Genomic DNA, 25,256 nt, shown 5'->3' on the forward strand with positions numbered 1-25,256 from the left:
AAGAAGAAAACATAATGGAGAGACAAATTGTCAAAGAAAAGAGGAAAAAATGCATAAAAAGTGGTTTTAACAAAAAATAAAAGAAATATAGCAAAAGAAAAAACAGTATATGTCACAACAGTAAACAATTATAATTCTATATCTAATGCAAATATTCAAGTACATATACATTTCAAATACATTTTTACAACGATCATTTTAACTGTGTTCGGTACAGATTTCGTACAAATGTTTCATTATACTTGTCTTTACAAATCCTGTAGGCAATCTGCTTCTAAGTGGCAAATGCAATTAGGTCTTCAATCCATTGAATGAATACTTTCCAATGCTGCACCGTTAGTCTTTTAGCTACAGTAAGGACATGGAAAACCTATTTATGTTGTCCATTTAATACTGTCAAATTACATCTATTAGGTATATGGTTCAAATGAATACTATATGATCTTCTAAAAAATTTAACTTTTGTCATGTAATGATATTTATTTTATCTACTACTTTCTCCCCAAACTTGATAAGTATAAAACATTGTAGAAATACGTGATTTTAAAAAAGCATTATCCTTATTACATCTCCAATAAAGTGTTGTTTTTGACAGTCTTTTTCTATACAAATGTAAATGGAATTCTAAATATTATTTTTATTGTCATAATTTGATGCTCCTGGCTTTAGCAGTTAAGACACTCTGCCATTTTCTAGGGACAATATCTAATACTTTATTCCACTCATTGTTTAACTTGTATAAATCAAATTGATTTTTTAATAACAAATATCTGTAAGAACGAACAGTAAGTTTTCTAGTTTTAAAGGATTTAATAAATTCTAGTATCTCCGGTATCTTCAGACTCTAAAAATGCTGCTAATCCATGTTGTTAAGAAATATAATTTTAAATTTATTTCATTTCATTTCTATAGCCACTCAAATTAACCAAGTGACACTGGTTAAAATTATAAAATTTGCAATTCAAAAATTGCAAAACAAAACAATTTAAAAAGCATTCAAGCAATAAAAACCACCACAAAATAAATATTGCTATTAGGTGCTATTATGTTAAAACTTCATCTATCATTTGGTCCACAGTCGAATATCCCTGCTTTCATATCATTCCCCCCGCCCCAATTGCTAAAGTTAAGTTTCCCAGTAAATTTGGCATGGGAAAAAGGATCTAATCTACCACCTCATCATCTATTAGTGTGCCTCAGTGACCAGTCCTATGCCTTATACTCTTTAATAGGTTAATGAATGACATAAGTATTAGAAGTACTTATTAGAAGTACAGTAAACATACAGGTGAATGTAATGCTTATCACATTTGCAGATAATAAAAAAGGCTGAAAAAAATGGGTGGGATAGCTAATCATCCAATAACAGAGAAATGACATTTAGTAATATCTTGCTAGATTGATGAAGCGAGATCGGTGTAGCAGAATGAAAGATAATTAGTAACTAGGAAGAAAAAACACCTTGAAATAATAGCTGAATGAAAACTGATGAGCCAGCAAGCTATGTGATAGGTCTATCCCCCAAAAAGTCACCATTCCATTTATTCTGCTTTGGTTAAATAAAATTCAAATATCTGTTCAGTTTGGATTATCACAACCTCTTTTGTCTTTACCCCTTTGGAGATTCCCTCCATAGCAAGCTGAAAACCTTATTAAAAAGGAGCTTCAAAATTCAGATATTTGGTTGAAAATTAAGAAATTAGGTTACTGTTTAGGAACAGTAAAGCTGGGTGTGGTGTATATTTTGCTTTATTTTGTGGTCAGTGATCTAGGATCTTATGACTGCGTGTGTGTGTTTGTGTGTGTGTGTATGTATGTATGTTTGTATGTGTATAGCTAGAGGAATCCTGGATAGTTTTCTGAAATTTTCTTCCTAGGAGTCATTCTTGTTTCTTAAGGGAAAAAAAAGAAGGGGGGGGGGGAAATCCCTTTATAGACTAGATTCATAGATTGGAAAGTTGTTGCACTTTTGATAGGCCAAGTTGCAGTTGAATAAATCATGGCAGACCTTGTATGAAGATGTGAATGGGATAAATATGTTTAAGATGATGTACAATTGTATAGGTGCTTACTGAGAAGTAGGTCATACTGAGTTCATTAAAGCATATGCAGCCTTCTTTTAGATGCAGTTGCTTTTTAGAATTTTTTTTTGCCATAAAACATGACACATAAGCAGAACAATAACATTGCGCACTTGTAACATGGAGTTAACAGTGTTTGTGATCTAGGAACTAAGGCTGTACTGTTATTCAGCACAAACCAAAAACAACATGGCACAATTTAGAGTGATCGTTAACTCAGTGGCCGTTAATAGAGTTCTCAATCTTTCCCTTTGATAATAAGTTACTTGAAAGCTTAATGTACTATATAGAAATGCAACATGATGTGCCCCTAATAAGTGAGAAAAAAGAAACTTTAAACATGATCATCTAAAGCTTGTTAGCTTTGGCGTATAGGAATATTGGATTCAGTGATTTACTAATCTGCTCAAATTGAGTGAACTTCGTAATAATGTAAACATTGTTCATAGCATCCGGTGTCGTATGAATGTGGAGACAAGAATCAATCTTAATTGACTATCACTTCACTGTGTCCCATCATCTGTCTCTAGAATTTGTAATAGCTAATATATTTGATAGGCTTAGGGATATTGTTTTGTTTTGTGAAAAGAACTGTTTGTTTGTTTGCCACCCATCCCATCGTCCAAAGCGAATCTGGGTGGCTTACAATACAATAAAAGCCCAAATATGAGAACATTAATGAACATTAAAATGAACAGGAATTACATAAAACCAGGAACTATGTATACGAGCATATATTTTATAGAATGATTGAAATAAGATTTCTTGCGGTAAATTACAATATACATTTTCTGAATGAGTGAAATATTGGTGTGCAAATAATGTAGCCTTCCTAGGCAATTTGGTCTAGTGGTTAAGGCACCAGGCTAGAAACTGGGAGACTGAGTTCTAGTCCCTTAGGTATGAAAGCCAGATGGGTGACTTTGGCTCAGTCTCTCTCAGCTCGATCCACCTCAACAAGAGTTGTTGGGAGGAAAATAAGATGGAACATTAAGTATATTTGCTTTGAGTTATTTATAAAAATAATAAAGTTGGGATAAAAGCAGATAAATTAAAATCTCTTGTTAGTATACAGCTCCTAAATGCTTTGTGAAAGTAAAGTAACTATGAAATTAATGATTGGGAATTCATGTGAACAATTTCATTTTACTTGAGGATAATTCTCTTCAGTCAAACTCTATTGTTGGCTGCAGTGGGAAAAAGTAGGTGGGGTTAGAACAATTTGTGAGGGGACAATGGATGGAGTGGCAGTAATAAGATCCTGAGAAGTTCATTTCTCTCATTCACATGCCTCATTCGTTCTCTCTCTCAAACACAAATTATTTCTGAAGTAGATCTTGGTCAAATGTTTCAAAGAATGCAGTTCATTTGACTTTTCTCCTCCCCTTGAATTCATTCAGACCGAATTAATCTTTTAAAAAAGCAAGAGAAATGGGAAATAGACAGGTGTTTGCAAGAGCCTGGAAAACTAGCAGCAAAGCATAGTTATAATTTCTTTCTGAAGGATGCCACAGGGCTCTGCCATTCAGCTTGGCTTTCTGAACTCGTGTGCTCTTGGCTGCTCTTCTTTCATACCCTAAGTGACAGTGAAAGCAAGTGAACTATATGGATGATTTTATGAAGGAGTGACCACAATAGCTAGAACATCTTTCTGAAGGTCATGGTTGTGCCTGCTAAGTTATGTGTACCTCTGGGTACTTATTCTGAAACCTGACTGTTCATATCTTTTTCCAAACTTCTTGTCAGAGAAATCAGTGCAGTTCTTTAATAATAATCTGCATATTGCTTTGCATCTCTCTTCAGTTTCTGATTTACCCCAAACAATTTTTTATCTCTAGATTGCATATTCCATATCTGCTGATACTGGAGTTGTAAGTATGCTAACTGCTTCTCCTAAAGCTTAAAAACTTCTGTAGATGTTTCTTATAAGGCTTTCCTCTTTGATGGATAGTTCTGTTTATTTTCAAGAAAAGTTGATTACTAAATACATATGCATTCAATAAAGGATTGTATCATTTTGCAATTCTATTTACAATCTTTCCTTTTCCTTTTCTTTTAGCCTCATAACCAATTCATTGTTACTTTTCATTATTTCTTGGAAATAAACTTGCTTGGAAGTTCTCATTTTGGATTAAAAATAAATCTTATTTTCTTTTTCTTATTATTTGCTAACATTCTGGACTGAAATATTTTTTAATTGTCTTTTCTTATTTGATTATGGAACTCTGGGTTGAGTCATCATACATGCTTTTTATTGCCCAAGGCAACTGTCCTCTGTCTTTCTCTGGGTATGATGATATCTTGCTTTGAAAGCATTTGAATCTTTTCTTCTTTGCAATGCTAGCAGTGATCTCATCTCCTGCTTTTGAGTTTTTCCACCCAAGACCTATCTATTCCATATTCCTTCAGGTTCTCTTTCATATACGTTTAATGCAGGAAATAAGGTAGTAAGTTCTTTTTTGCCAATGCTGTGAGTAACATACATACAGGTCTTGCACATTACTGGATGGATAACACTGGAATCAAATAAACTCAATAATAGGGACTAGAAAATACATCATTCAATCTAATAATGTAGGTTATATCTGTGTGAAGATTAGGAAATGTATCATAAATTACTCATGTCAAATATGTAGATTGAATTTTGAAAAAGATAGAATGTTCAACAGGTGTTGAATAGATCTTGGAGGGAGATGGGCGGTTAAGAAATAAAATACATACATACATACATATATACAGCATTGCATTTAAAGTTTATTTTAAGACCAATTAGCCTTTTAAACACATACATATTTTTAGAATGAAAAATAGGGTTTATAAACTGATATGTATTAGGTAGGTATTGTAGAAGCTTTTAATACTTCATTAGTGACACGTGAATTGCAACATATATTCAAAACTTGGAAGGTATCCGGGCCTCAGTTCTTACAGCATGAAATTGCTTATCATACTTAAAAACAGTAGCTAGACATGGAGTGTGAGGATGAAAACAAAAAATGATAATAAAAATAATGACACAGAAATGCAGCCCCAGTTCCTGAGGCCTTGCGCTCATGCTCATATTTTCAGGTTTTGTGAAGTACTTATCATCGTTCTATGTTCTTATTCTCAGCACGGGGCTTATTAGTGGCTAATTATCAGGCCATCATGGTTCATTATGAATCTTTTATTATGGTATAATCTCTTCTCCACAGTTAATTGTGTTCATGGGAGCAAAAGGTCAGCCTTTTTTGCCTACTAGAAAAAGGGAGGTCAAGATGAGAGAATAACACATGCCCCAAAAGCTTAAGATACTTGGAATGAAATCTCTTGACCTTGCTGAGTCACTTTTGGTTAAGGATGACATGATTACTTCCAGAATCTTTCCTGGAGTTCCTGGGTGTTTTTTTCTTTCTTCTTCCTCCTCTTCCTCTTCCTCTCCTTCCCTTCCCCCCCCCCCTCCTCCTCCTCCTCCGACACTTTCTTCATAAGTCTGCTTAACAGCCTGAGTGGATGGATATTATTTAAAATTGTGTTGACTTTATGGAGCTTTGAAAGGAATGTAAACTGTACAGTTTCAATTGTAACACTTTTCATCTTAACATTTTAAAGACAATTCCTCGTCTTATGTCCACCCCATAAAAAAATTACAAAGGTGAAGGACAGCTGTGGGAATGGGTGGGCGATGAAAACAGTGTTCCCACACATCAGTGCTTTTGTAACTTTGAATGGTCACTAAATGAATGATTGCAAGTTGAGAACTCCCTGTATATTAGGACTAAACCATCTGAGCATACTATTATTTGGGATAAAATATCCAGGAGAACTTTAGATTACAGGTAGTCCTCAACTTACGATCACAATGGAGGCCAGAATTTATTTTGCTAAGTGAGAAATGTTTTAAGTTTGGTCCATTTTATGACTTTTCTTGCCCCGTTTGTTAAGTGAATCACTGCAGTTATTAAATTAATAACACGGTTATTACTTTGCTTGTCAGAAGGTCGCAAAGGGGGATGATGTGACCCTGGGAAATATCAACTGTCATAAATGTGAGTCAGTTGCCAAGTGTCTGAATCTGGATGGCATTACCGTGGGGATGATGCAATGGTCATAAGTGTGATAAATGGTCATATACCAACTTTTTCAGTGCTGTTGTAACTTTGAATGGTCAATAAATGAACTGTTGTAAGTCGAGGACTACCTGTATATATAGGTACATATGGAAATATTTTTGGGTGAGCTAACCTTACAAATACAATAATTCCAGACTTCTGAAACTTACAAAGGAGATAGAGTTGTATTCTGAGGGGACTTCAGGCTAATCAAAATTGGATAGAAAATTTATTGGGGGTTGCAAGTACTCCTGGTTTCCTTCTCAGTGGAGAAGCCTGTTTTGTCAGCACAAGTATGCTAGGCACATGTTGGGAAATTGTACTTAGCTAGCAGGTGTTGATCACATGCTTAATGAATCAAGATTTCTCATCCAATATTCCTTTTATAGAATGGCTTAAATCATTTATTTCTGCTTTCTTCTTCGTGGTGCGTTGTCGTAGAATGCAGCACTACAAAAGTAAATAAATCAAAGGCACTCTATATATTTATAGAAGTGCTTGTGAAGTGTATATTGGTAGATGTATATCATTTTAGCATAGCATGAAAACATCATCGAACAAATACAACTATATTAAAGCCAGTAAAGCCATTAATTTATGCCATCATTGATTCCTGGCTGTTAAGCAACCTTAATGGCCAGATCTTTACAAAAGGACCTGCTTGAATAACTGTTTTTATTGCTTTCCTAGAGGCAGGCAATGATGGCACCATCCAGATTTTTGCTTCCATAGAATAAATGCTACCAGCAAAACATAGTCATCATATAGCTGGCATCCTGCTGGTTGCTCCTTTGCTTGAGACTATTGCTCAAGGCTGAACTCTTTCAATCAGTAAGACTTTATATCTGTTGAGTGGTGAGAAAAAAGTATTTTCAATTTGAGCTTCATTGTCCCAAAGGTGCTTTTTCAAGACTGTTTTTTCTTTGAAGACATTTTGTTTCTCATCCAAGAAGCTTCTTCAGCTTGACAGGACAGCGGGGAATGGAAAGATTGATATTCTTTGCAGACAGCTGGTCATTTGCATCCTTTTAGAGGGTCTTTGAAGCGCTTGGAGGTTTATCTGTGTCCTCAGGGTCACCTGAGTAGTTCCCCTGGTTCCTGTAGTCTGCAGTTTTTTTCTCTGGAAAGCCATTCCTAGAGACTTTTAGCTATACAATTTGGGCTGAACACTGTTTGAATGATGTGGGAGTAGGAATTGTCAGGGCCAACTTACCACAGACAACTCGCCATGGCCAATTCACCGCAGGACAAGAGTTACACTAATATCAAAGAAATGGTGGAATAGAATCATTAAACAAAGGATGCATTTAGTGGGAAGTTGCTGTGAGAAAAGATTATGTGACTTTTGTTCATTAAATGGAATCCTCCTATGAGCACGCATTATTCTGCTTTAAGCAATACACTGGGATGTAATTTTTGACTGCTGAATTAGAATTCACTGCCAAATACAGATTATTTATGATAGTGACAGTGTTGACGTCAATCCAGATGTAAACATGTGAATTGGGAACAGCTGATTGATGTGATCAAGAACAAAGTGGCAGCAACCAATGAGTTGCACATAAGAGAGGCTGAAGCACAGGCTAAGAGCAATTCAGCACAGGATCGTTGTTGTCAAGTTTGGCATTTCACCAAGAGTGTATATATGGGTAACATTATTGATCTTCAGCATCAGAAGGCTTGGACAAGACGGGCTCCTCGCGCACTGACGGCAGAAATGAAACCCCCAAGAGTTGGAACTTGCCAATAGTTGCCACATTTGCGAGAATGGAGATGGGGAATCATTATGATCCAGAAACAAAGTGCCAGCCCATCGAATATCATCGCAAAGCTTCCCCTGTACAAAAGGATTCAAAACCTGGACATTCTTGAACCTGGCAGCTCAGAGCCACCATACTGCAACACTCAAAACTTTGAATGAAAGAACAACTTAAGATAATTTAGAGGCACAAGAAGGAAACTTTGCTTCCACATGGCAATGCTAGGCCTCACCTCATGAACCAGGTTGGATTTCGCTCTCCTATCACACCTGTCTGTCCTTAGCCACGTGGATCTTCTACTCTTTTCTAGAATTGAAAAAAAATGCCTTCAGGGGAATCTGTTTGACTGAAATGAAGAGGTGAAAAGGAGATTGTCATGACCTGGTTGAAGGGACAAAAGTGTAAAGTTGTTTCATGATGTCTCTAAGCAACTGGTTTATCATTGGCGAAATTGTATGGCAAATGGTGGTGATTAATGGTAAAAAGAAATATAGGTTGACCTAAATTCTCATTTCAATGTATTGAAATACCTTTATTTACCCTAAATATGATGATGGGAACATTATAGAAATAGCACTTAGACTTATATACCCCTTCACAGTGCTTCACAGCCCTTTCTAAGTGGTTTACAGAGTCAGCCTCTTGCCCCTCCAACAATCTGGGTCCTCATTTTACCGACCTCGGAAGAATGGAAGGCTGAGTCAACCTTGAGCCCGGTGAGATTCGAACTGCCAAACTGCTAGCAGTCAGCAGAAGTAGCCTGCAGTACTGCATTATGCTTCATTCAACCTCTCTGTGATGACCCGGGGCGTGACACAAAAATAACCAAGTCACAAAAATAGAAGAAAAGTCCCTTTAATGCCTCCAACTTGGCCCCAATGTCCAATTATCCTTGGCTGGATATCAAACTCTTAAAACAGTTTACAGAGGAAGTAAATGCAGTCCGCACGCGAAGTAAAGTTAATTCGAAATAAAAAACCCAACACAAACCACACTGAAGGAATTACTACAGCAGGCAAAGATGATCAATTGCAGACTTCTACCAGATAATGCAGCAACCACAGTTGGGGGAAGCAAAAACACAGCTAAGCTCCAACAAGAATGCACGCTTTGTTTCCAGCACGTACCATGCGCAGTTTGTCCTTTTAACCAGTCCTCCCAGCTGCAGCTCATGAAGGGGATCAGGGCCCCTTCCTCCCTCGTTGACCATGCCACTCACATTTCTCCCTTATCCTCTCTCCCTGCATGCCTATGATGAGGAGGGGATGGGCCTGGGTCTTCCTCTGAATGCCCATCTGGCCTGTGCCCTTCCCCAGTTTCCTCCATAACCACCGGAGCCACACTCCCACTCCCTGTCAGCTGTTCCATCTCTCCATCGGAGTCAGACTTCAACGGGCATGACACTCTCTCTCTTTCTCCATGTGTGTGCACATAGTATACGTTGATATGTATGATGCTTCTTGTTTGCCTATATAAACAAATATAATGGTCTAATGATCCGTAGATAAAAATAAACTGGTTGCTGAAGGAGAATTCTTCATCAACTGATGGGAGCCATCATAAAATGAAGCACTGGTCTAATCTACCAGAATAGCTCTCAGATACTGCCATCATCTCTTCAAGGGCAACATTACAGGCAGTCCTTGACTTACAGCAGCTGTTCAATGTTACAACGGCACTGAAAAAAGCGATTTAGGACTGTTTTTCACATGACCATTGCAGCAGCCGCATGTTCACATGATCAAAATTCAGATGCTTGGCAACTGACTCATATTTATGACGGTTGCAGTGTCCTGTGGCCATGCGAGCCCCTTTTGCAACGTTTCTGACAATGGGAAATCCAGATTCACTTAGCAACCGTGTTACTCGTTTAACAACTGCAGTGATTCATCGAACAATTGTGGCAAGCAAGATCTAAAATGGAGCAAAACTCCCTTAAGAAATGTTTCACTTAACAACAGAAATTTTGGGCTCAGTTGAGGTCGTGGCTTGAAGACTACCTGTATGTGCCAGTGGAATCCACCCACTGATATTAAAGGACAGAATAATTCACATGAGAATAAGTGGCCCTTTAATAACTAAACCATTCAGTTAAGCAACTATTCCGTATTTTAAGAGAAAAAAAATACCCATCTCATGTTAAAAAACCAAACCAAATTGCACTCTGAAACAAATTGAGAATTCCTGCAACTGATATGGATATATAGTGTGATTCTATCTAGTGCTTGTTTCCAATTTAAAGACAGGCAGCAACAGAGTATAAGTAATTCTGTCAAGATGTATCTAATGCATTTTGAACCATTTTTAGGTTGGTCTGTAATAGGTTAGTTGCTGGATTAGCTGGAACTTAGCAAAAATCCTTACGTTGTATCTGTCTGTCTATCTTTCTGTCCCATCCATCCATCCATCCTTTAAAGGTTTTGTTTTATTTAAACCACACAAGACACTGAAATCTTTAAAACAGCTGGAAGTGTGCTTTTCAAATGGATTCTTGAGAAGACATTCCATTTAGAATTGCTTCACAATTTTATGCATGAGTTGTGTTTAATAATAGCACTTGCTGCACTAAGTTATGTCAAATGTGAGAGAAGGCAAATGCCTTCCCTTGGCCTCCTGTTTGGGCAGCAGTTTATACTTTAGCAAATGTTTTATGAACACGTCTTGGGCTTTGCCATAAATGCCTTCATGCTAACAAAACACTAAGAATCTCTTTGCTCTAATATGTTGCGTGAAAAAAATGTCTTTATTTTGTTTGTAGGTTTGGGCTAAGCAACAAATTTGAAGCAGAGTTCCCTTCCTCATTGACAGGAAAAGTGAGTATCTTGGAAGAGAATAAAGTTAATAAAACTTCTGACACCTTGCATTTGATGCTGCTTCTACAGCAGGAAAATGGTTTCTTAATGCATATCAAGCCTTAGAAAAATACATTTACCATCCTGCTTTTTGGGTTCATTCTTGAAGGTTGCACCTGAAGAGTTTAAAGCCAGCATCAGCCGAGTGAACAGCTGTCTTAAGAAGAACCTTCCAGTTAATGTCCGGTGGTTACTCTGCGGCTGCCTTTGCTGCTGCTGTACCTTAGGCTGTAGTATGTGGCCTGTGATTTGCCTCAGTAAAAGAGTAAGTTAGACCTCACTTATTATCATAAATGCTCTAGACCATGTGATTGCCTTAATGTCTGAGAGGCCATCAGCAACTTTGTGTGTGTGTGTGTGTGTGTGTATGTGTGCATGCACTGGGTGGTGGGTGGGGGGATGGTAGGTGTTTAAATCCCAATCAACCTTGCATAGGCACAGTGTGAGCATTGCAAAAATGTGTATATCTGCCTTTGCTCCAGGCTCTGCCTGTCTACAATCCAGGGAGCACTGAAGTACTATTACATTTGATATAATTTAAAAACTAATCATTAAAAGCAAATAGCATATTTACTATTCTTGTCTAACCCCACTGTAAAATGTTTTATTGAGGAAGGATTCACACATTATCATTTTAAGGAGAATCCGTATCCTAATTTAATCTCTGCCTTTTGTTAACTACCTGTAGTATCTTCTCCATCCCTTCCACCCCCACCCCCCCTGGAAAATTTCTAAATAAAAACAGAATAACTGTTGTTTACTTAATACTCTATTTGGTTAACTTTTCTGAAGCTGGGATCTACAATACAGGTAGTCCTTGACTTATGATCACACTGAAGTTGTTAAGTTGGCAACATAGTTTTTAATTGAATCTGGCTTCCCCATTGGCTTTGCTTGTCAGAAGGTCACAAAGGGAGATCACAGGACACCAGGACACTGCAACCGTCATAAATATCAGTCGGTCATCAACCATCTGATGATGTGACCCTGGGGAGGCTGCAACAGTCATAAATGTGAAAAACGGTCATAGGCCCCTTTTTTCAATACAGTCACTAAATGATCTGTTATAAGTTGAGGACTACCTGTAATGATAACAAAAGACCTGTACTTTTAAATCCCCCTTCTAAAAAGTACTGTACTTTGGAGTTACAGTTTTTGTAACGTGCAATATCTAGTGTGGTCTGAACCTTGTCTTCTCTTCTTGGGTGAACTCTAAGAATATTTTCATGTACAACATGTCCCTGGGGTTGTAGTCTAATATTAAATTTATTCCTAGCAATTATACTGAGGATCCATTAAAATTTTCTTGCTACCATTTCCTATTTACTTAAATTTTTCTAGCCACTTAGGAAGCACTGTTCTTAAAGTAAACAGGAACTGTGGTCAAAATTAACACCGCATAGTTGTCAGTGGTACTTCAAAGAATGATTCATGCCCTTCCAGGCTCACTTACTTGTGCACATAGAGATACACATAAATACTCAGAATATGTGACATCATCCATATGTCAAGATTATTTTATGTACGGATAGACATGCATATATATGTACTTCCCAGTACATACGGCTAGACACAATTTTTTAGTACCGTGCCCTTGAAGTTCTCCCCATTTTGGTGATCCCATTCCTTTGGCTTCTGCTATCCAGCTTACGCTCTCTGTGCTTAGCAATGAGAGTGATGATTATCCGATCACCCTTTTGTAATATTTACTATCCTGTTGTAATGGCTGTAAGAACACTTTTAAAATCGCATAAAATGTAGTTATTCTTATCACTTGTTATTGTAAAAGTAATTCATGTACTGTGTGCAAAATAAGTTACCTAAAATTTGTAGCACAAAGTCCCGAAGTGTATTTCCCCAAAAATAAGACCTATATTAATTTTGGCTCCAAAAGATGCATTAGGGCTTATTTTAAGGTAATGTCTTATTTTCGGGGAAATATGGCACTAAATGCATCCATCTGGCTGAAGATCTCAATTGGGGCTTATTTTCAGGGTAGGATTTATATTACGAGCATCTGGAAAAAATCATGCTAGGGCTTATTTTCCCCATTGGGTCTTATTTTCGGGGAAACGTGGTACTTTCTCAAATTATGCTTCCTTAGTGTTTCATGGTGCCTTGTCTCATTTTACCGTAATGTCCGGTTTTAATGTTCAGAATGAAATTTGGGACTCTTGTTTTACTGTTAATTACAAATATGTTAAATTTTGGGCGGCAGAAATAAAGTTGAGAAATAATGCCTGAATATACCTCCAATAGATTAGTAGACATTCCTTAGTCTTCCTCTCTGCATACCCACTGCCTCTATTTTAGAGGATTCCTTAATCCTTGGTTTACCTAGCGCTTCATATACTGAAGGTATATTAAGAAAATAGGCCAAATTAACACAGAACATTTCACTGTTATACAGTGTAGTAAAGTATTGTGCTTATTTTTGTAATTGACAGTGCTAGGGGTGAGTGAGCTAATTTTGCCTTATTCGTAACTTTTTCAACCAGTGAGAAAAACCTTAAGTTCCATTTTGTAATTAAGCTAAAATAATATCTGATGGTCCATGGGCTTTTAAATATATTTTGTTAATTGTTTTCTGAAAATATTAGAAAGGAGAAAATCTTTTTTCCTTCTTTGAGTACAGCCCATGGAAAGAGTGCCATGATCACCATTGGCTCCAGTTGAAAAGGTACAGAAGGAGTCGTTGCTTCAAACGTTTCCAAAAGGGGGCTGCCTTACGTTTAAATTTAAACAGTGAATAAAAAATAGTCAAGAAGTCTTCCTAGCACATTATTTCTTTTAAATTTACAAGAAATCCATGCTCCCCAATTTAGTTAAAACTATTTTCAGAGTAGCAAAATGGGGGCTTTTCAGGATTTTCTGATGGAGAAATAACTGATATGCTTATAAAACAAAATTGCAGTACATGGATAAGTTATTCCTGTTGTTAGTAAAACTGTTATGTGGTTTTTTTGGATTGTGTTTATCCTCACATGGCCATACTTTGCTTTGGTCTTTCAGACCCAGATCTTTTTTTGAGTGATGTGTTGCAGACCATCAAAGATAACCCAAACTGACAATTAAGAAAAAAATCTTTTATTTAAGGATCATCTTCATGATAGAATTTCATTTAAACCAGTACTTAAAATTTTTATTGTATAATTTCAGAACTATTTCATTAAGCTTCTCTAAGTAATAGAAAAAAAATGAAAATGATCCATCGTATACAAAGTAAACCTACATATAGGATAAAGTGGCTTCAGTATTGTGACTCTGTGTGGCCCTTTATTTATTTAAGAAGAATTTGGTTGAGTGGTTTCCATAAATAATCATAGCTTGTTCCCAGATAAGAAGTATTAATCCGGTTTTAAAGAAACGGGATGATTAGGGTTCAGAATCTTCCTAATGTCTTTTCCCCTTTTACTTGTGTTTTGTGTTATCAAATGTTCTCGGAAAGCCTATGGCTGTGGTTGAAAACCTCCAGTGTTGCTCACAGATCAAGAGCCCCTCTTAGGCTGTGAATGTCCTCACCTGCTTCTCACTGTAAATCACTGGGCTGTCAAGTATCATGATTAATTAAGCTGCCACATGCCAGTCTCTTTTTTCACCTGGCAAATAGAGAGGGAAGGAAGCTTGATCTAAGAATTGAGTGATGCTCTTTAAAGTCACCTTTTCTTCCTCCGCCTTCCAGGGTAAATGTTCATTTCCCCCCCCTCTTTTTTTTTTTTTTTAGTGGCCAGGGATTGAGCCGATTTAAATACTTGCAGCATTTAAGTAGCGATGAAATGATTTACAAAATTGGAATATTTTTTTTATAGAGGGGAACAACAGTGGTATCTACATTAAACCTTAGGACGGGATAAATTGACGTAAAAGCATAAAAGCAAAGTTTGTTTTCCACATGCATGTGGCTTGTTTAATATCGTTTTTAATTTTCTTTTTAAAAAATGCCATTTTATGTTACCTTAAATCAGGATGTGCCATTCAATTTGTGCTTAAGATTTCCTCCAAATTAAGAGTAACAGTAATTAAATGTTAATTTAAAAAAAAAATCTACAGAAGGCTCCTTCAGAGGGTTGCATTGAATCTTCCGTATTCAGTTTCCTATTTATAATGTAAAGTGTTTAATTGTACTAGTATTTGGGAAGCTGGTTTCTTTGCCACCCTTTCTCCTTCCCCTCCATGCAAGCAATGAAATTTAAATTGTACAGCAGCCGTAATCTATTATTTAAAAGGCTCTGGCAGGAAAGATTACAAGGTAGCTTCACATTTTTGAATCGGGTTTTGCCATTGGTTTAGCAGCGGGTGGGCAGGCAGATGCCCTCTCGGAGTAGAACCTATTGCCATTTTCTACCATTGATAGAGTAGCCTTTCAGAGTCAATGAGCTCTGTCAATGTGAGCTTGTCAAGGCTACAACTTCATAGACCTGAGAGGCGGTTTGAGAGGTCAGCCCTTTTCAGGTTTGCTGTGATGCAAATGAGCTTTAATGCTTAAACAACTATTGGAATTTTTATGTCTGCTCCTTGTTCTTTTTTTCCTTCACAAAGTCATTGACGAGACATTCAGTGCTTTTTAAATTGGAAGTTGCATTGTGCTAAAGACCTAGTACAGATTTACTGAGGGCTGAAAGCAGTTAGATCATGTTCTTTTCATGGTGCGATTAGAATCAAATCGATTTCCCTACAGCCTTCAGCATTCAGATGGCAATTTTAACAAAGCTTAGGGGGCTAGACAAGGGACAAAAACGACTGAACTGAATGTTAATTACACTCTGCAGCCTTATTTTCTTTTGATTTGGAGCTGACTGGCAACTAAATTAACAAAAGTGTGACCATAACTGCTGCCCTATTTTCATTTAAAAGGAGAGCAGGCTCTAAAAGGCTATCTTTACAAAGAAACAAGAGAGGTCTGCTGATCATTGTTAAAGGGCAGGCCCGCTCTTTCATAAAATAAAATAAAAAGTATTAGCCAAAAGTAACAGAACTTCAAAAACTACAATGCGGCAATTTAATCGTTGCTATTAAAAGGTGACTCAGAGTTCTTGGAATCCCTTCTTTTTAGGAAAAAAAAAAAAAAGATGGCACAGAAACTTACATTTCATCCATAATAGTTGATTCTTTCATCTAGGCACAGCTGACGTTTGTGCATTTGTGTTGGTTGGAAATGCAGAGAATCTCTCCCCCCACACACCCTTTTCTTTTAAATATTAGCACATACATACTTGTATGTATACATGTTCACTCACAAATACGTTTGCCCACTGAACAATTCCCGTACTGTTTCCCCCCTTTTTTTTTTTTAAACTACACTCAGTAAATTTGGAGAGTTAAGTTTTTTTTTAAATCTTGCTGGACCAGAGATGGAGTTTATAACACCTCTTGTTTAGCTTCAGTTGAAGTGCAAAGATGCTTTTCCAGCCCCCCCCCCTCTCCCTCAAGTGCCCCCCCCCTTTCTCTTTGCCTTATAAGGAAACTGCAGCTGTACAAAGTTGAATTTGCCACAAGGCTCAGTGATCCATGCTTTTGCACCTGCAACACTGGTCTCATCTCAACACCTGGTGTCATGATTTATCTTTCCTTATGCATAAAGACTATAAACCCCGTCTTATTGTTGTGTGGTTGATGGCATGGCCGTCAAATGACTATATAAACAGCAGGATATATTTCTGATATAACTCCCATCAGAACGCTTAGTGGGTGTTTTAAAGTTGCGGGTTTTTGCAGGAAGATTTAATTCCTGTGTTTAGAACTGAGAATTTAGGTGCAAGAGATTTAAGGACCAGATGCCTTTTGCATAATTTTACACGATGTCTTAAATGAGAGAGCATAGATTTTACAACTCGTATCTGTTTTGTGTGAAAATCCCTATTGAAAATGCATCCCATTAGATTAGATTCAGTGGATTGTGAATTAATGACTCTATTCCTAAAAACCCTTTGTTAATGCATAGCTTCATAGGCTTTCCAACTCTTCGGTTATTTCTTTAAAAGTTGCTCTGCTTCCATTTTACTCTCTATAAGCATGCATAACCTCTTGTTACTATGACCCCAACAAGTAAATGTAGACTACAACAAATCACCCTTTACTGAGTTTGCACCTCCTGTGTCTGTTTCCGCCAAAACATTTTCACATAAAGGCGGATTCCCCCCCAAAAGCAACTCGGGAGTAAAAATTCTTTTTACTTGCCTCCTAGACACGAAGATCGATTGAGAAGTTATTAGAATGGGAAAACAATAGATTATACCACAAGGTGAGTACTGCGGGGAGCAGCTTCGTACTGCTGGGGCTGGAGTGGCTCAGTATGGAAACAGATGCTTTTGTTGAAGGCCAAATATGAAAAGTGGACTAACGGGGGTGTCTCAGTGCTTGGCAATAAAACATCGCTCATTTTTCTTCTTCTCCTTTCTCTCCGTTGTCTAGCTGTGCTTGCATTGGAGGCTAAGCAAAAGGAAATGTGAATCGAATAACATGATGGAATATGTAAGTTAAAGGGCTGTTTTGTGCGTCTCTCTATTAAATGATCATTTATTTTGCTTCTGATCTTATTCTTTCCACGATTATTAATCAGCAAAGGTGTCAGGAGGCTTAATCGCCTGAGTGGCATGGATTTTCTACGGTTCACAGAGGCATGGTTTCATGCGCAGGGCTGATTTATAAAGTTATGAATGACTTGAAAAACAAGGCTTCACTGTGTCCTTGGAAGGGTGGGGGGGAAATAATAAATTAATTGCCAAGATAAAATGGCTTGCACATGTGCTGATGGGGTGTGAAATTTTCAAATGCTGTATAAAAAGAATAACTGCAACTTTGGTTACGCAGTGAATTAGACGTGGGCTGTTTTATATAATGCTAATCGAGTCTTTGGCGTATGGAAAAGACCTTTCAACGGAGCGGTTGGAGCTTAGGAACTCTATAAAGACTTTGTGGATTTTTAACTGCTCCCATATCTCAGCAGCCCTGAAAGTACTGCCTTCCCTCTAATGTTTTAAAAGCCTTGATTGTAAGAAAGGAAGTTTAGGGTCTTCTTCCTGCTTCTGAGGCTGAACTTTGCATATATATTTTTATAAAGACTTTGGAAGATGCAAAAGTTCTTCCTTGTGCAGTCTTTGCAATCAAAATCATTTTGCTTTATTGTTCTTTGTATTTTTCTGGGGTGCACAGGGGACTTGACTGTCATAAAAACCAGCCCTCTAATAAATAAACGATTGCAAAATACACCAGCATTATGAAAAATTTAAGATATAAGCAGGGGTTAACAAATTAAGACTAACCTGCAAAAGTATCTTGCTTTAGCTATTTCTAATACATCCATGCCTTTTAATTATATATCTTGTCTATTATTTAACACAATGCACGCATTATAGACAGTATGTTAGAAGATTGATTTAAAACAGTGCTTAAATAGTTACAAATTATCTTAAAATCATCTTTTCTGTTAGCACTGAAAAAGAGGAAATACTAAGGCCTATATCTAGCCTAAAACATAAAAGACTGCCTAAAATGCCCTTTTTACAGAGTAGCTCTATTCAACAAACTGTTTCTTTTTAACATCTATTATACTTAACATGTTAATTTATGATCATCTATTATAGCGAACATGTTAATTTATGATAGCAGACACATGATAACTTTGCAATAATTGAAGGCAAGAAAAGAATTTTTGGCACTGGTTTTTAAGATTGGCTATGTAAAGAATTCAGCACTTTATTTTAATAATTACTTCAAGCTTCTGGCCTTTATAAGACCATAATAAAAAAATAATAGACTTTTTGCATGCTCATAGAGAGATACTTGATTACAATTGCCGCTTTCTAGTAAGGTGTTCAGACGGTAATAAGTTAACATCCTAGCCTTTAAACCTATTGTAATAGTATTATAATGCACACAACGAAATCCAGGTCAAGTTTAGAAAGCAGCTGTGCAGAATTTCAGATTTGACGGAGGAAAAGGTGCTTTGGGCGTACAAGTGTGCAGGCAGCACCTGATTGCAGCTCCTTTAAACCACATACCTATTTTCACAGGATCATACTGCAATGGTGGAGGCAACCGCATGATTTTTGAGAAAAGATGCAGCTGCTTTAAGCAGTTGCTGGTAGGTAGTATGAGAACGCTTCAAAGTGCCAGTTTACCTTTGAACGTGAAATGCTGCCCAGCTCCAGTATTTACTGTTAAAACACTTCAACGTTTAGTATTAAAAATGAGAACACAGTGAATGACACAGCTCATTGCTTTTTATATTCTTTAAATATTTTATATTACTATGCATACCTATCCGTTGGTCACATATATTTGTACTCCAAGGTATGTTTGAATGGCAAAAGGAGTCCCAAACTTTTGGGACCTGTTTCTAGGTAATCTCTAATCCAGTAGATCGCTGGAAGCGATCTACACATTTCTGCAATTTCTCATATCGTACAGTCCCATTGTAATACTTATGCAGGTTATTCTCAGATATAAAATTGATATGCAGAAGTTGAAAAAATTAACTTAGCATAATATTTGACAGTCTCTTGAGGTGTAATGAAGAAATATTTCAGTTAGACCAGAGTCTCACAAGAGCATGCTTGTTGCAAGAACAATAGGGCAAGTATTCCCTAATATTTTCAAAATTTGTATTTTCTTGGGAGATAAAATATACTGAAAGAAGCAGCTCACTTGGCCTGTCTAGGAAGACCAAATAGCCTAAAAGACATAAATTTTGTGTTAACGATTATAATTAATCTTTCATTTTAGTTCTTTTATATTGCAAAATGCAGTCAATCTGTATCTGATGATATACATTTTAAAAAGGCAGTACTTTCACTAAACTAAGTTGTAATATTTGCTGCCCTCCAAGCTAAGTCTAAAAATGAATTCCTTTTAGATTAATTGCCTTTCCCTCTGCCATGAATAACTTACTCCTGGAAACTTAGTAGACTTTAGAGACCAGTGGGAAAGAGAAGACAGGAGGAATATGAAAATATTGACGGAGAAAGCTGTTGTAATTGAAGTTACCTTGGGTTGAATGGTAATGGATTTATACTAGAGCCATTTTTCTTCCTCTCAGTTAGCTCTTCAGAATTAATTGCTCCGAAATGGTTAGTAGCTCTTGGACAAAGAGGCTTTAGGCATGGTAAAATGGGCATGTGCCCACAGCCTGCATTTTCTCTTAAGTAGGCCCTATCTTCTTGCAGCTTTTATACAGGGAACAGTCGGGAAGTTGACTCTCTTTATGAGCATGCCTTGTTACGAACCTGCAAAATGTGTTCAGGGATGACAAAGGCTGCATGCACATCTAGCGCATTTTGTTCTCTGCCTTGGATGTTCCTTCCAGGCACAGAAAGGATACCTCACAAGATATGGGGCATCCCGGTTTGGAAAAATACAAAAAAAACCCAACCAAACCCTCATTTTGGTCACGTAAGATAAGTTGCAGCTTTTTTTTTTTTTTTGGATCAAGGCATTGATATTTTGGATAAGTATCCAGGTGTATTTTTATTTGAGTAAAACTGATCAAGCAAACATGTCATTCGGTAGCAAGGTGGCAAGGAAGAGAACAACTGTTTCTTCTGAGGGTCCAAACAAAGCTTTGGAATACAGGTTTCTCAACCTTTAGCTGTATGTATTCAGGGAGTTCCCAGGTGTAGGATTACCATTATTTCAGCTTCCCATCGCGCCCCCCCCCTCCGCATTGGACCCTGAGAGAAGAGAAATATTTGACCCATCATAAGCAAACCAGTGGGAGGGGAATCACAGTTGCCAAGTGGGCAGCAAGCACAAAATAGCTGGGTAGCACAACTGATGTGTTTATATGCATGAGCCTCAGGTTCCTTTTCCCTGTGTCCGGTTAAAATGATCACAGTAGAATCGATGTGTAAGGTGCACATTCCATTAGTCTTGGAGAGATGCTGTCCAACTGAAAACATGCCGAGAGAGTTAAAGCAAATAAGAGACCCGGTTTGGGATAGTGGTTAAGGCATCAGAACAGAAACCCTGAGTTCTAGTGCTGCCTTAGTCACAAAGTCAGCTGGCTGACCTTGGCCTAGTCACTCTTAGCCCTAGGAAACAAAATACGAACTGCTTAGTTAAACAAATAAATTAACTTGGGAAAAAAATATCTTCCTTTGTTCCCGACCACATATAGGTCCCTTAAACTGGGAGGAAATTCAAAAACAATGGCTTATGTACAATATGAGAGCAGCGTAAAAGCAACATTAAAAGCTCTCTTGGCTTTTCCTGTAATCCTTTGGATCCTTGGCCATGGGGTTATCATTCCCTTCACATGCTGAAAGCTTCTGCTAAGAAACTCTGAAAATAACAATGCTGTCCATAATTCATTTTTCCTTTCTTTCTTGTTTTAACAGGTCATTCTTATAGAATTTTTACCAAAGACACCAATTTTCCAACCAGATTAGCATTTGCTTTACCTAGAGACTTCCGGAGTATGTTTCGTTTCCAATGGTGCCTTGCTTGGTGCTCTCCTCCTAATGATACAGAGTTGGTTCTACAGGATCTTGTGGTGTTCTTCGTTCTTCTTTCTGGTTTTTTTTTTCTTTTTTTTTTGAACAACGTGTTCAAAGTTCATTTTATCAAATTTGGCACATAGCATTCTGTGTGATTTAAATTATTACCTTCCCCCTTTTCTGTTCATGAACCCTGGTCTTGAGTATGGGTAATATGTGTGGGTATGTGTTTGAATACGGACGCACATACACACGTGTGGATGTTTCTATATGTATATATACATAGCTATTATATACAAATGACAATAGCTGTAAGTATTCTAACCCCAAGATAGACATGAAAATTGGCAATCATTTTTAACCTATGCACTTGCATCTCTAAATCTAAATCTCACCATATTTGGCTGATGACAATATCTGTTTGGGTCAGATTTCCCCCCCCCCCCTCTTCCTTTCTGGGATACAAAATCAGTCTCTTCTGAGCCAACAAGCAGTATTCCTTCATAGCCATAACATCCATTCCTGTTCTTGTACCTTGAAAAACAAATCCTGTCTGCTCAGAAGATGTTCCTCCTCCAGAAACTTGAACACGGATTGCTGTTTCTCCACGAGAAGACTCCGGTCGCAGATTTGCAGGTGTCTTTAATGGCTAATCCTGCTCAGGACTGTAAAATTGACTGGTATTTCCTAAGAAGGCTGCTGCATGGACCACGGTAGATAATCTTCCTGTGGCTAAGAGATTCGAAGTGACTGAAGATAACTCAGGGTTCTACTCCTAATCTCTTAATCATGGTGAAAACAAAAAAAAAATAAAGTGATGTTTTGTTTATACCAACTCCGTATGTGTTTGTGTGGGTGCTTGTGAGAGAGGGGAGAGTGAATATGTGTGCAAGCCAGCGTGCATTGTGGTTCATGCCATGTAACAGCTTTCTTACTGTTTACCCAACTGAATAGTACATGAGGATGCAAGATGGGCAGAAACATGTTTGTTAATATTTTCAGTAGTTTTGAGTTATTGAATGTTCCAGTGTTTGGCTCCAACCCACGGAAAGCTGTATTTAAATCCCATTAAAATCATTGGGCCTAGTCTATTGGTTTCTGATGCTCTCAATTTCTATTTCTTTCATGAGGACTGAAGTGCCAACAATATTCTCCTTTATTTTGAAGCTTTCCCTCGGGTTGGGGCCTTTGTGCGTAAAACATTAACAGCATTTGTACCAGATGCTAGCGATGTGTCGTAAATGTCTTGGTTTTTACATCTGTATTTCAGGTGGATGAATTTTAAAAAAATGATTATTTGAATTAATAGTTTACTGAATGTCTGGAGTAAATACTGCATTCTAACTTTTAAATTTTATGTTTACATGGTTAGCTTTCTGTTTTATTGTTTGCACAAGGAAACATTTAAAAAATATGAGTATGTAATAATATGCTTTGGTCAGGCCAGTTTTTAGCTCCTTGGCTGTGCATATCTTCATGTATTAAGTTCAATGCCTGTTGTATGCAGTTATTTCTGAAACATTTTGTTTCTAGATTTTAATGTAGGTGAAATATAACATATTTTAAGGGGCTGTTCTTCATGTAGCAGAGCAATAATGTGAATAGCCAACGAATACAATTTGCATAATATTTGTATTAATGAAATATTTATCCCACTACATGAATATCAGTTCTTTTCATTTAAATATGTGTTTTGCTTTATTGTCATATACAGATACGTTTATTGTGTATTTGCCAATGTTTGCTACTCATAGCAGATTGCTAATATATTTTGAGGATATACTTTGTGACAGGTTAAAACTCTGCTTGCATATCACACCCTATACTGGCTTTCATTGGCTAATCTTGTTGTGGTTCATCCAGAGTCTGGCATTTCTGAATCTCAGAATCTCAAAAGGAGACCAGTGGAGCATATGCCAGGGCCCTTCTATCATAAAACAATACAACTAGCTTTGATTAGATGGCATGCGTTGTACTTTGCTCTAAATATGTATCTGGACTCATTTTTAAATGATTTGTTTCCTTCTTATTTTAAGCCATGATACAGTTCGCTTGTTTGGGGCTAAGCAACGTGTTGCGTGAATGAAATCATGGTTTATTTTAGGGTATTCAAACTATGGTTTGAGCTAATGTGGAAAATGAACAGATATGTATGGGCTGGATTGTTTCCCAGTTCACTTCTGCTTTGATTCTGTGCCCTACCACTTTAACTGGGCCTCAGAAAGAAGGGTAACCAAAAAGAAGGAAAACAAGTTAAATTTGCCCAAAGCTAAAATTACTTTGCCCATCTGCAAAACTGATGCTAATTTGATTTTTTTAAAAAAAAAATCATACTAAGATTATCCTGTGGTTGATTACGATACATGAATGCAGCCTATGAAAGAACTTTAAAATATGTATGTAGTGTTAGTCAGGTATTCCAAAACTATCTCCTATCATTCATGATCTACTTTTTTTTCTTAACAAAAGAAACCATAACACATTTTCTCCTCTTCTGTGAAATTTCCATAATGTCTTAGAACATAAATATTAATAATGAAAGCTTGGGCTGTTTTCCAACACAGTGTGCTTATTGATTTGAATGGGCTTATTGTCCTTATATCTCTGTGTAATTGGCGTGGAGTCTTAAGTACACAAGATGTAAAATTCACCTCTGTCCCTAAAGTGGAGAGAAAATTGCTATTAACCCTTAGCTTCTTAGGTCTCTCTCTCTACTTCTGTGAAGGTAGAGCCTCTTTCTAAGGATCCGTTTTGCATTATTTAGTTTTCCTGGGGAAAGTTATTGGCAATTTCTTGCATGTGCAAGAAGCTTGGCCTGCATGCTAGCGCTGCTGTATATGGATATAACCGCTGAGTAGGTTGATCGTTTGATTTGTTAAATTAGAAAAACTTGGCTTATAAATATTTTCTTCCTCAAAAGTTTTTGTCAGTCCGAACTTTACATGGATAGCTTTGCAACTATCATTAGGGCTACAAAGACACTAATGAAATGAGGACTGCTCCAATATTATATTTCTCTCTTAATTAAATATTATGTCCGAGCTAGCTCAGGTAATCTGTTGGATGGTGGGTGCAGCCCCATAATTATCACTATGAGTGATCTCTTCATTGAACCACCTGAGAGAAAGGAGTCAGAATGACATGACACACACACACACACACACACACACACACACACAAATCTGTGACCCTGTGAAGTCTTGCTTTTTAAAACTGGTCTAATAAGTAGAACTTTTCCATAATAATGATTTACCTGAACTTTACCTGAACTGTTTGTACAACTATGCTAATTTGGCAAATTTTTAAATAAGCATGTCCACTCCTTTGATTTGGGTTGCTTTATATACATTTACCACCATGTCTTTTCTATGTACTGGATTTTTAAAGAAAATATGGGGGTGAGGGGGAGGGCTGGGTTGGATTTACTTGAGTTGCAAGCACAAAACTTAGGAAATTGCTAATTTATTCATGCATGACTATGTATTAGATAACAGATTTACATCTCACATGGCAGTAGAAAATGAATATTAAAGCTTCTAATAAAAATGTTGGAAGTATGAAGACTAATGAAGCAAGAAAAAGTATAATATTACTGTGTAAATCTTGCATCCACAGAGAGAACTTCCAGAGTGAGTTCACATTTAGTCACTTATGAGTGTAACAGAATTACAGTTGGTCCTCAAAATATTATGTTGCATTTACATTGCTCCTTTAAAATAATGCTATGGTTACATGCCTTTCGATATGCACATTATTTGATGCTCTCCCTGCTTGTATGTAATTTTCCTCTGAAGCAGATGTACCTTAAGGTACTAACAGTGGCAGGAAACCCACTAAATACTTGTCAGTACCCTTGTTTTGTGATATAAGACAAGTAAGGAAAAAGTGTTACACTGGATCCTTGATGGGCCAGTATAAGGAATTGATACTTAAATCCTTAAAATTGAATCCTTAAAATGAAACTGTTTTATAATTATGCAGGTCTGCATTTAGCATATGTTCTTTATAAAATCATCATTAAAAAATTGTTTTAAGGCTA

At 37.0% G+C, this 25,256-nt stretch overlaps 1 protein-coding gene across 2 annotated transcripts in view; it reads left to right on the forward strand.

Moving 5' to 3' along the window:
* CHIC2 (cysteine rich hydrophobic domain 2) overlaps positions 1–23,228 on the forward strand; it is a 31,718-nt gene extending 8,490 nt beyond the window's left edge. Inside the window, exons 2-7 of one of the 2 annotated variants that reach the window (XM_087936596.1) lie at positions 10,691–10,745; positions 10,894–11,049; positions 16,969–17,025; positions 17,196–17,255; positions 18,797–18,867; positions 21,119–23,228. In XM_087936596.1, the coding sequence (XP_087792722.1) occupies positions 10,691–10,745; positions 10,894–11,049; positions 16,969–17,025; positions 17,196–17,255; positions 18,797–18,829 (361 nt within the window). In that variant the 3' untranslated portion in view covers positions 18,830–18,867; positions 21,119–23,228. The remainder of the gene's footprint in view (positions 1–10,690; positions 10,746–10,893; positions 11,050–16,968; positions 17,026–17,195; positions 17,256–18,796; positions 18,868–21,118) is intronic. The other variant, XM_026699893.2, reaches the window with a different exon arrangement.
* Positions 23,229–25,256: the final 2,028 nt, after the last annotated feature.

The sequence above is a fragment of the Pseudonaja textilis genome, chromosome 6 (assembly GCF_049901715.1).
Source record: "Pseudonaja textilis isolate UNSWEBS1 chromosome 6, rPseTex1.2, whole genome shotgun sequence".
Lineage (NCBI taxonomy): Eukaryota > Metazoa > Chordata > Lepidosauria > Squamata > Elapidae > Pseudonaja > Pseudonaja textilis.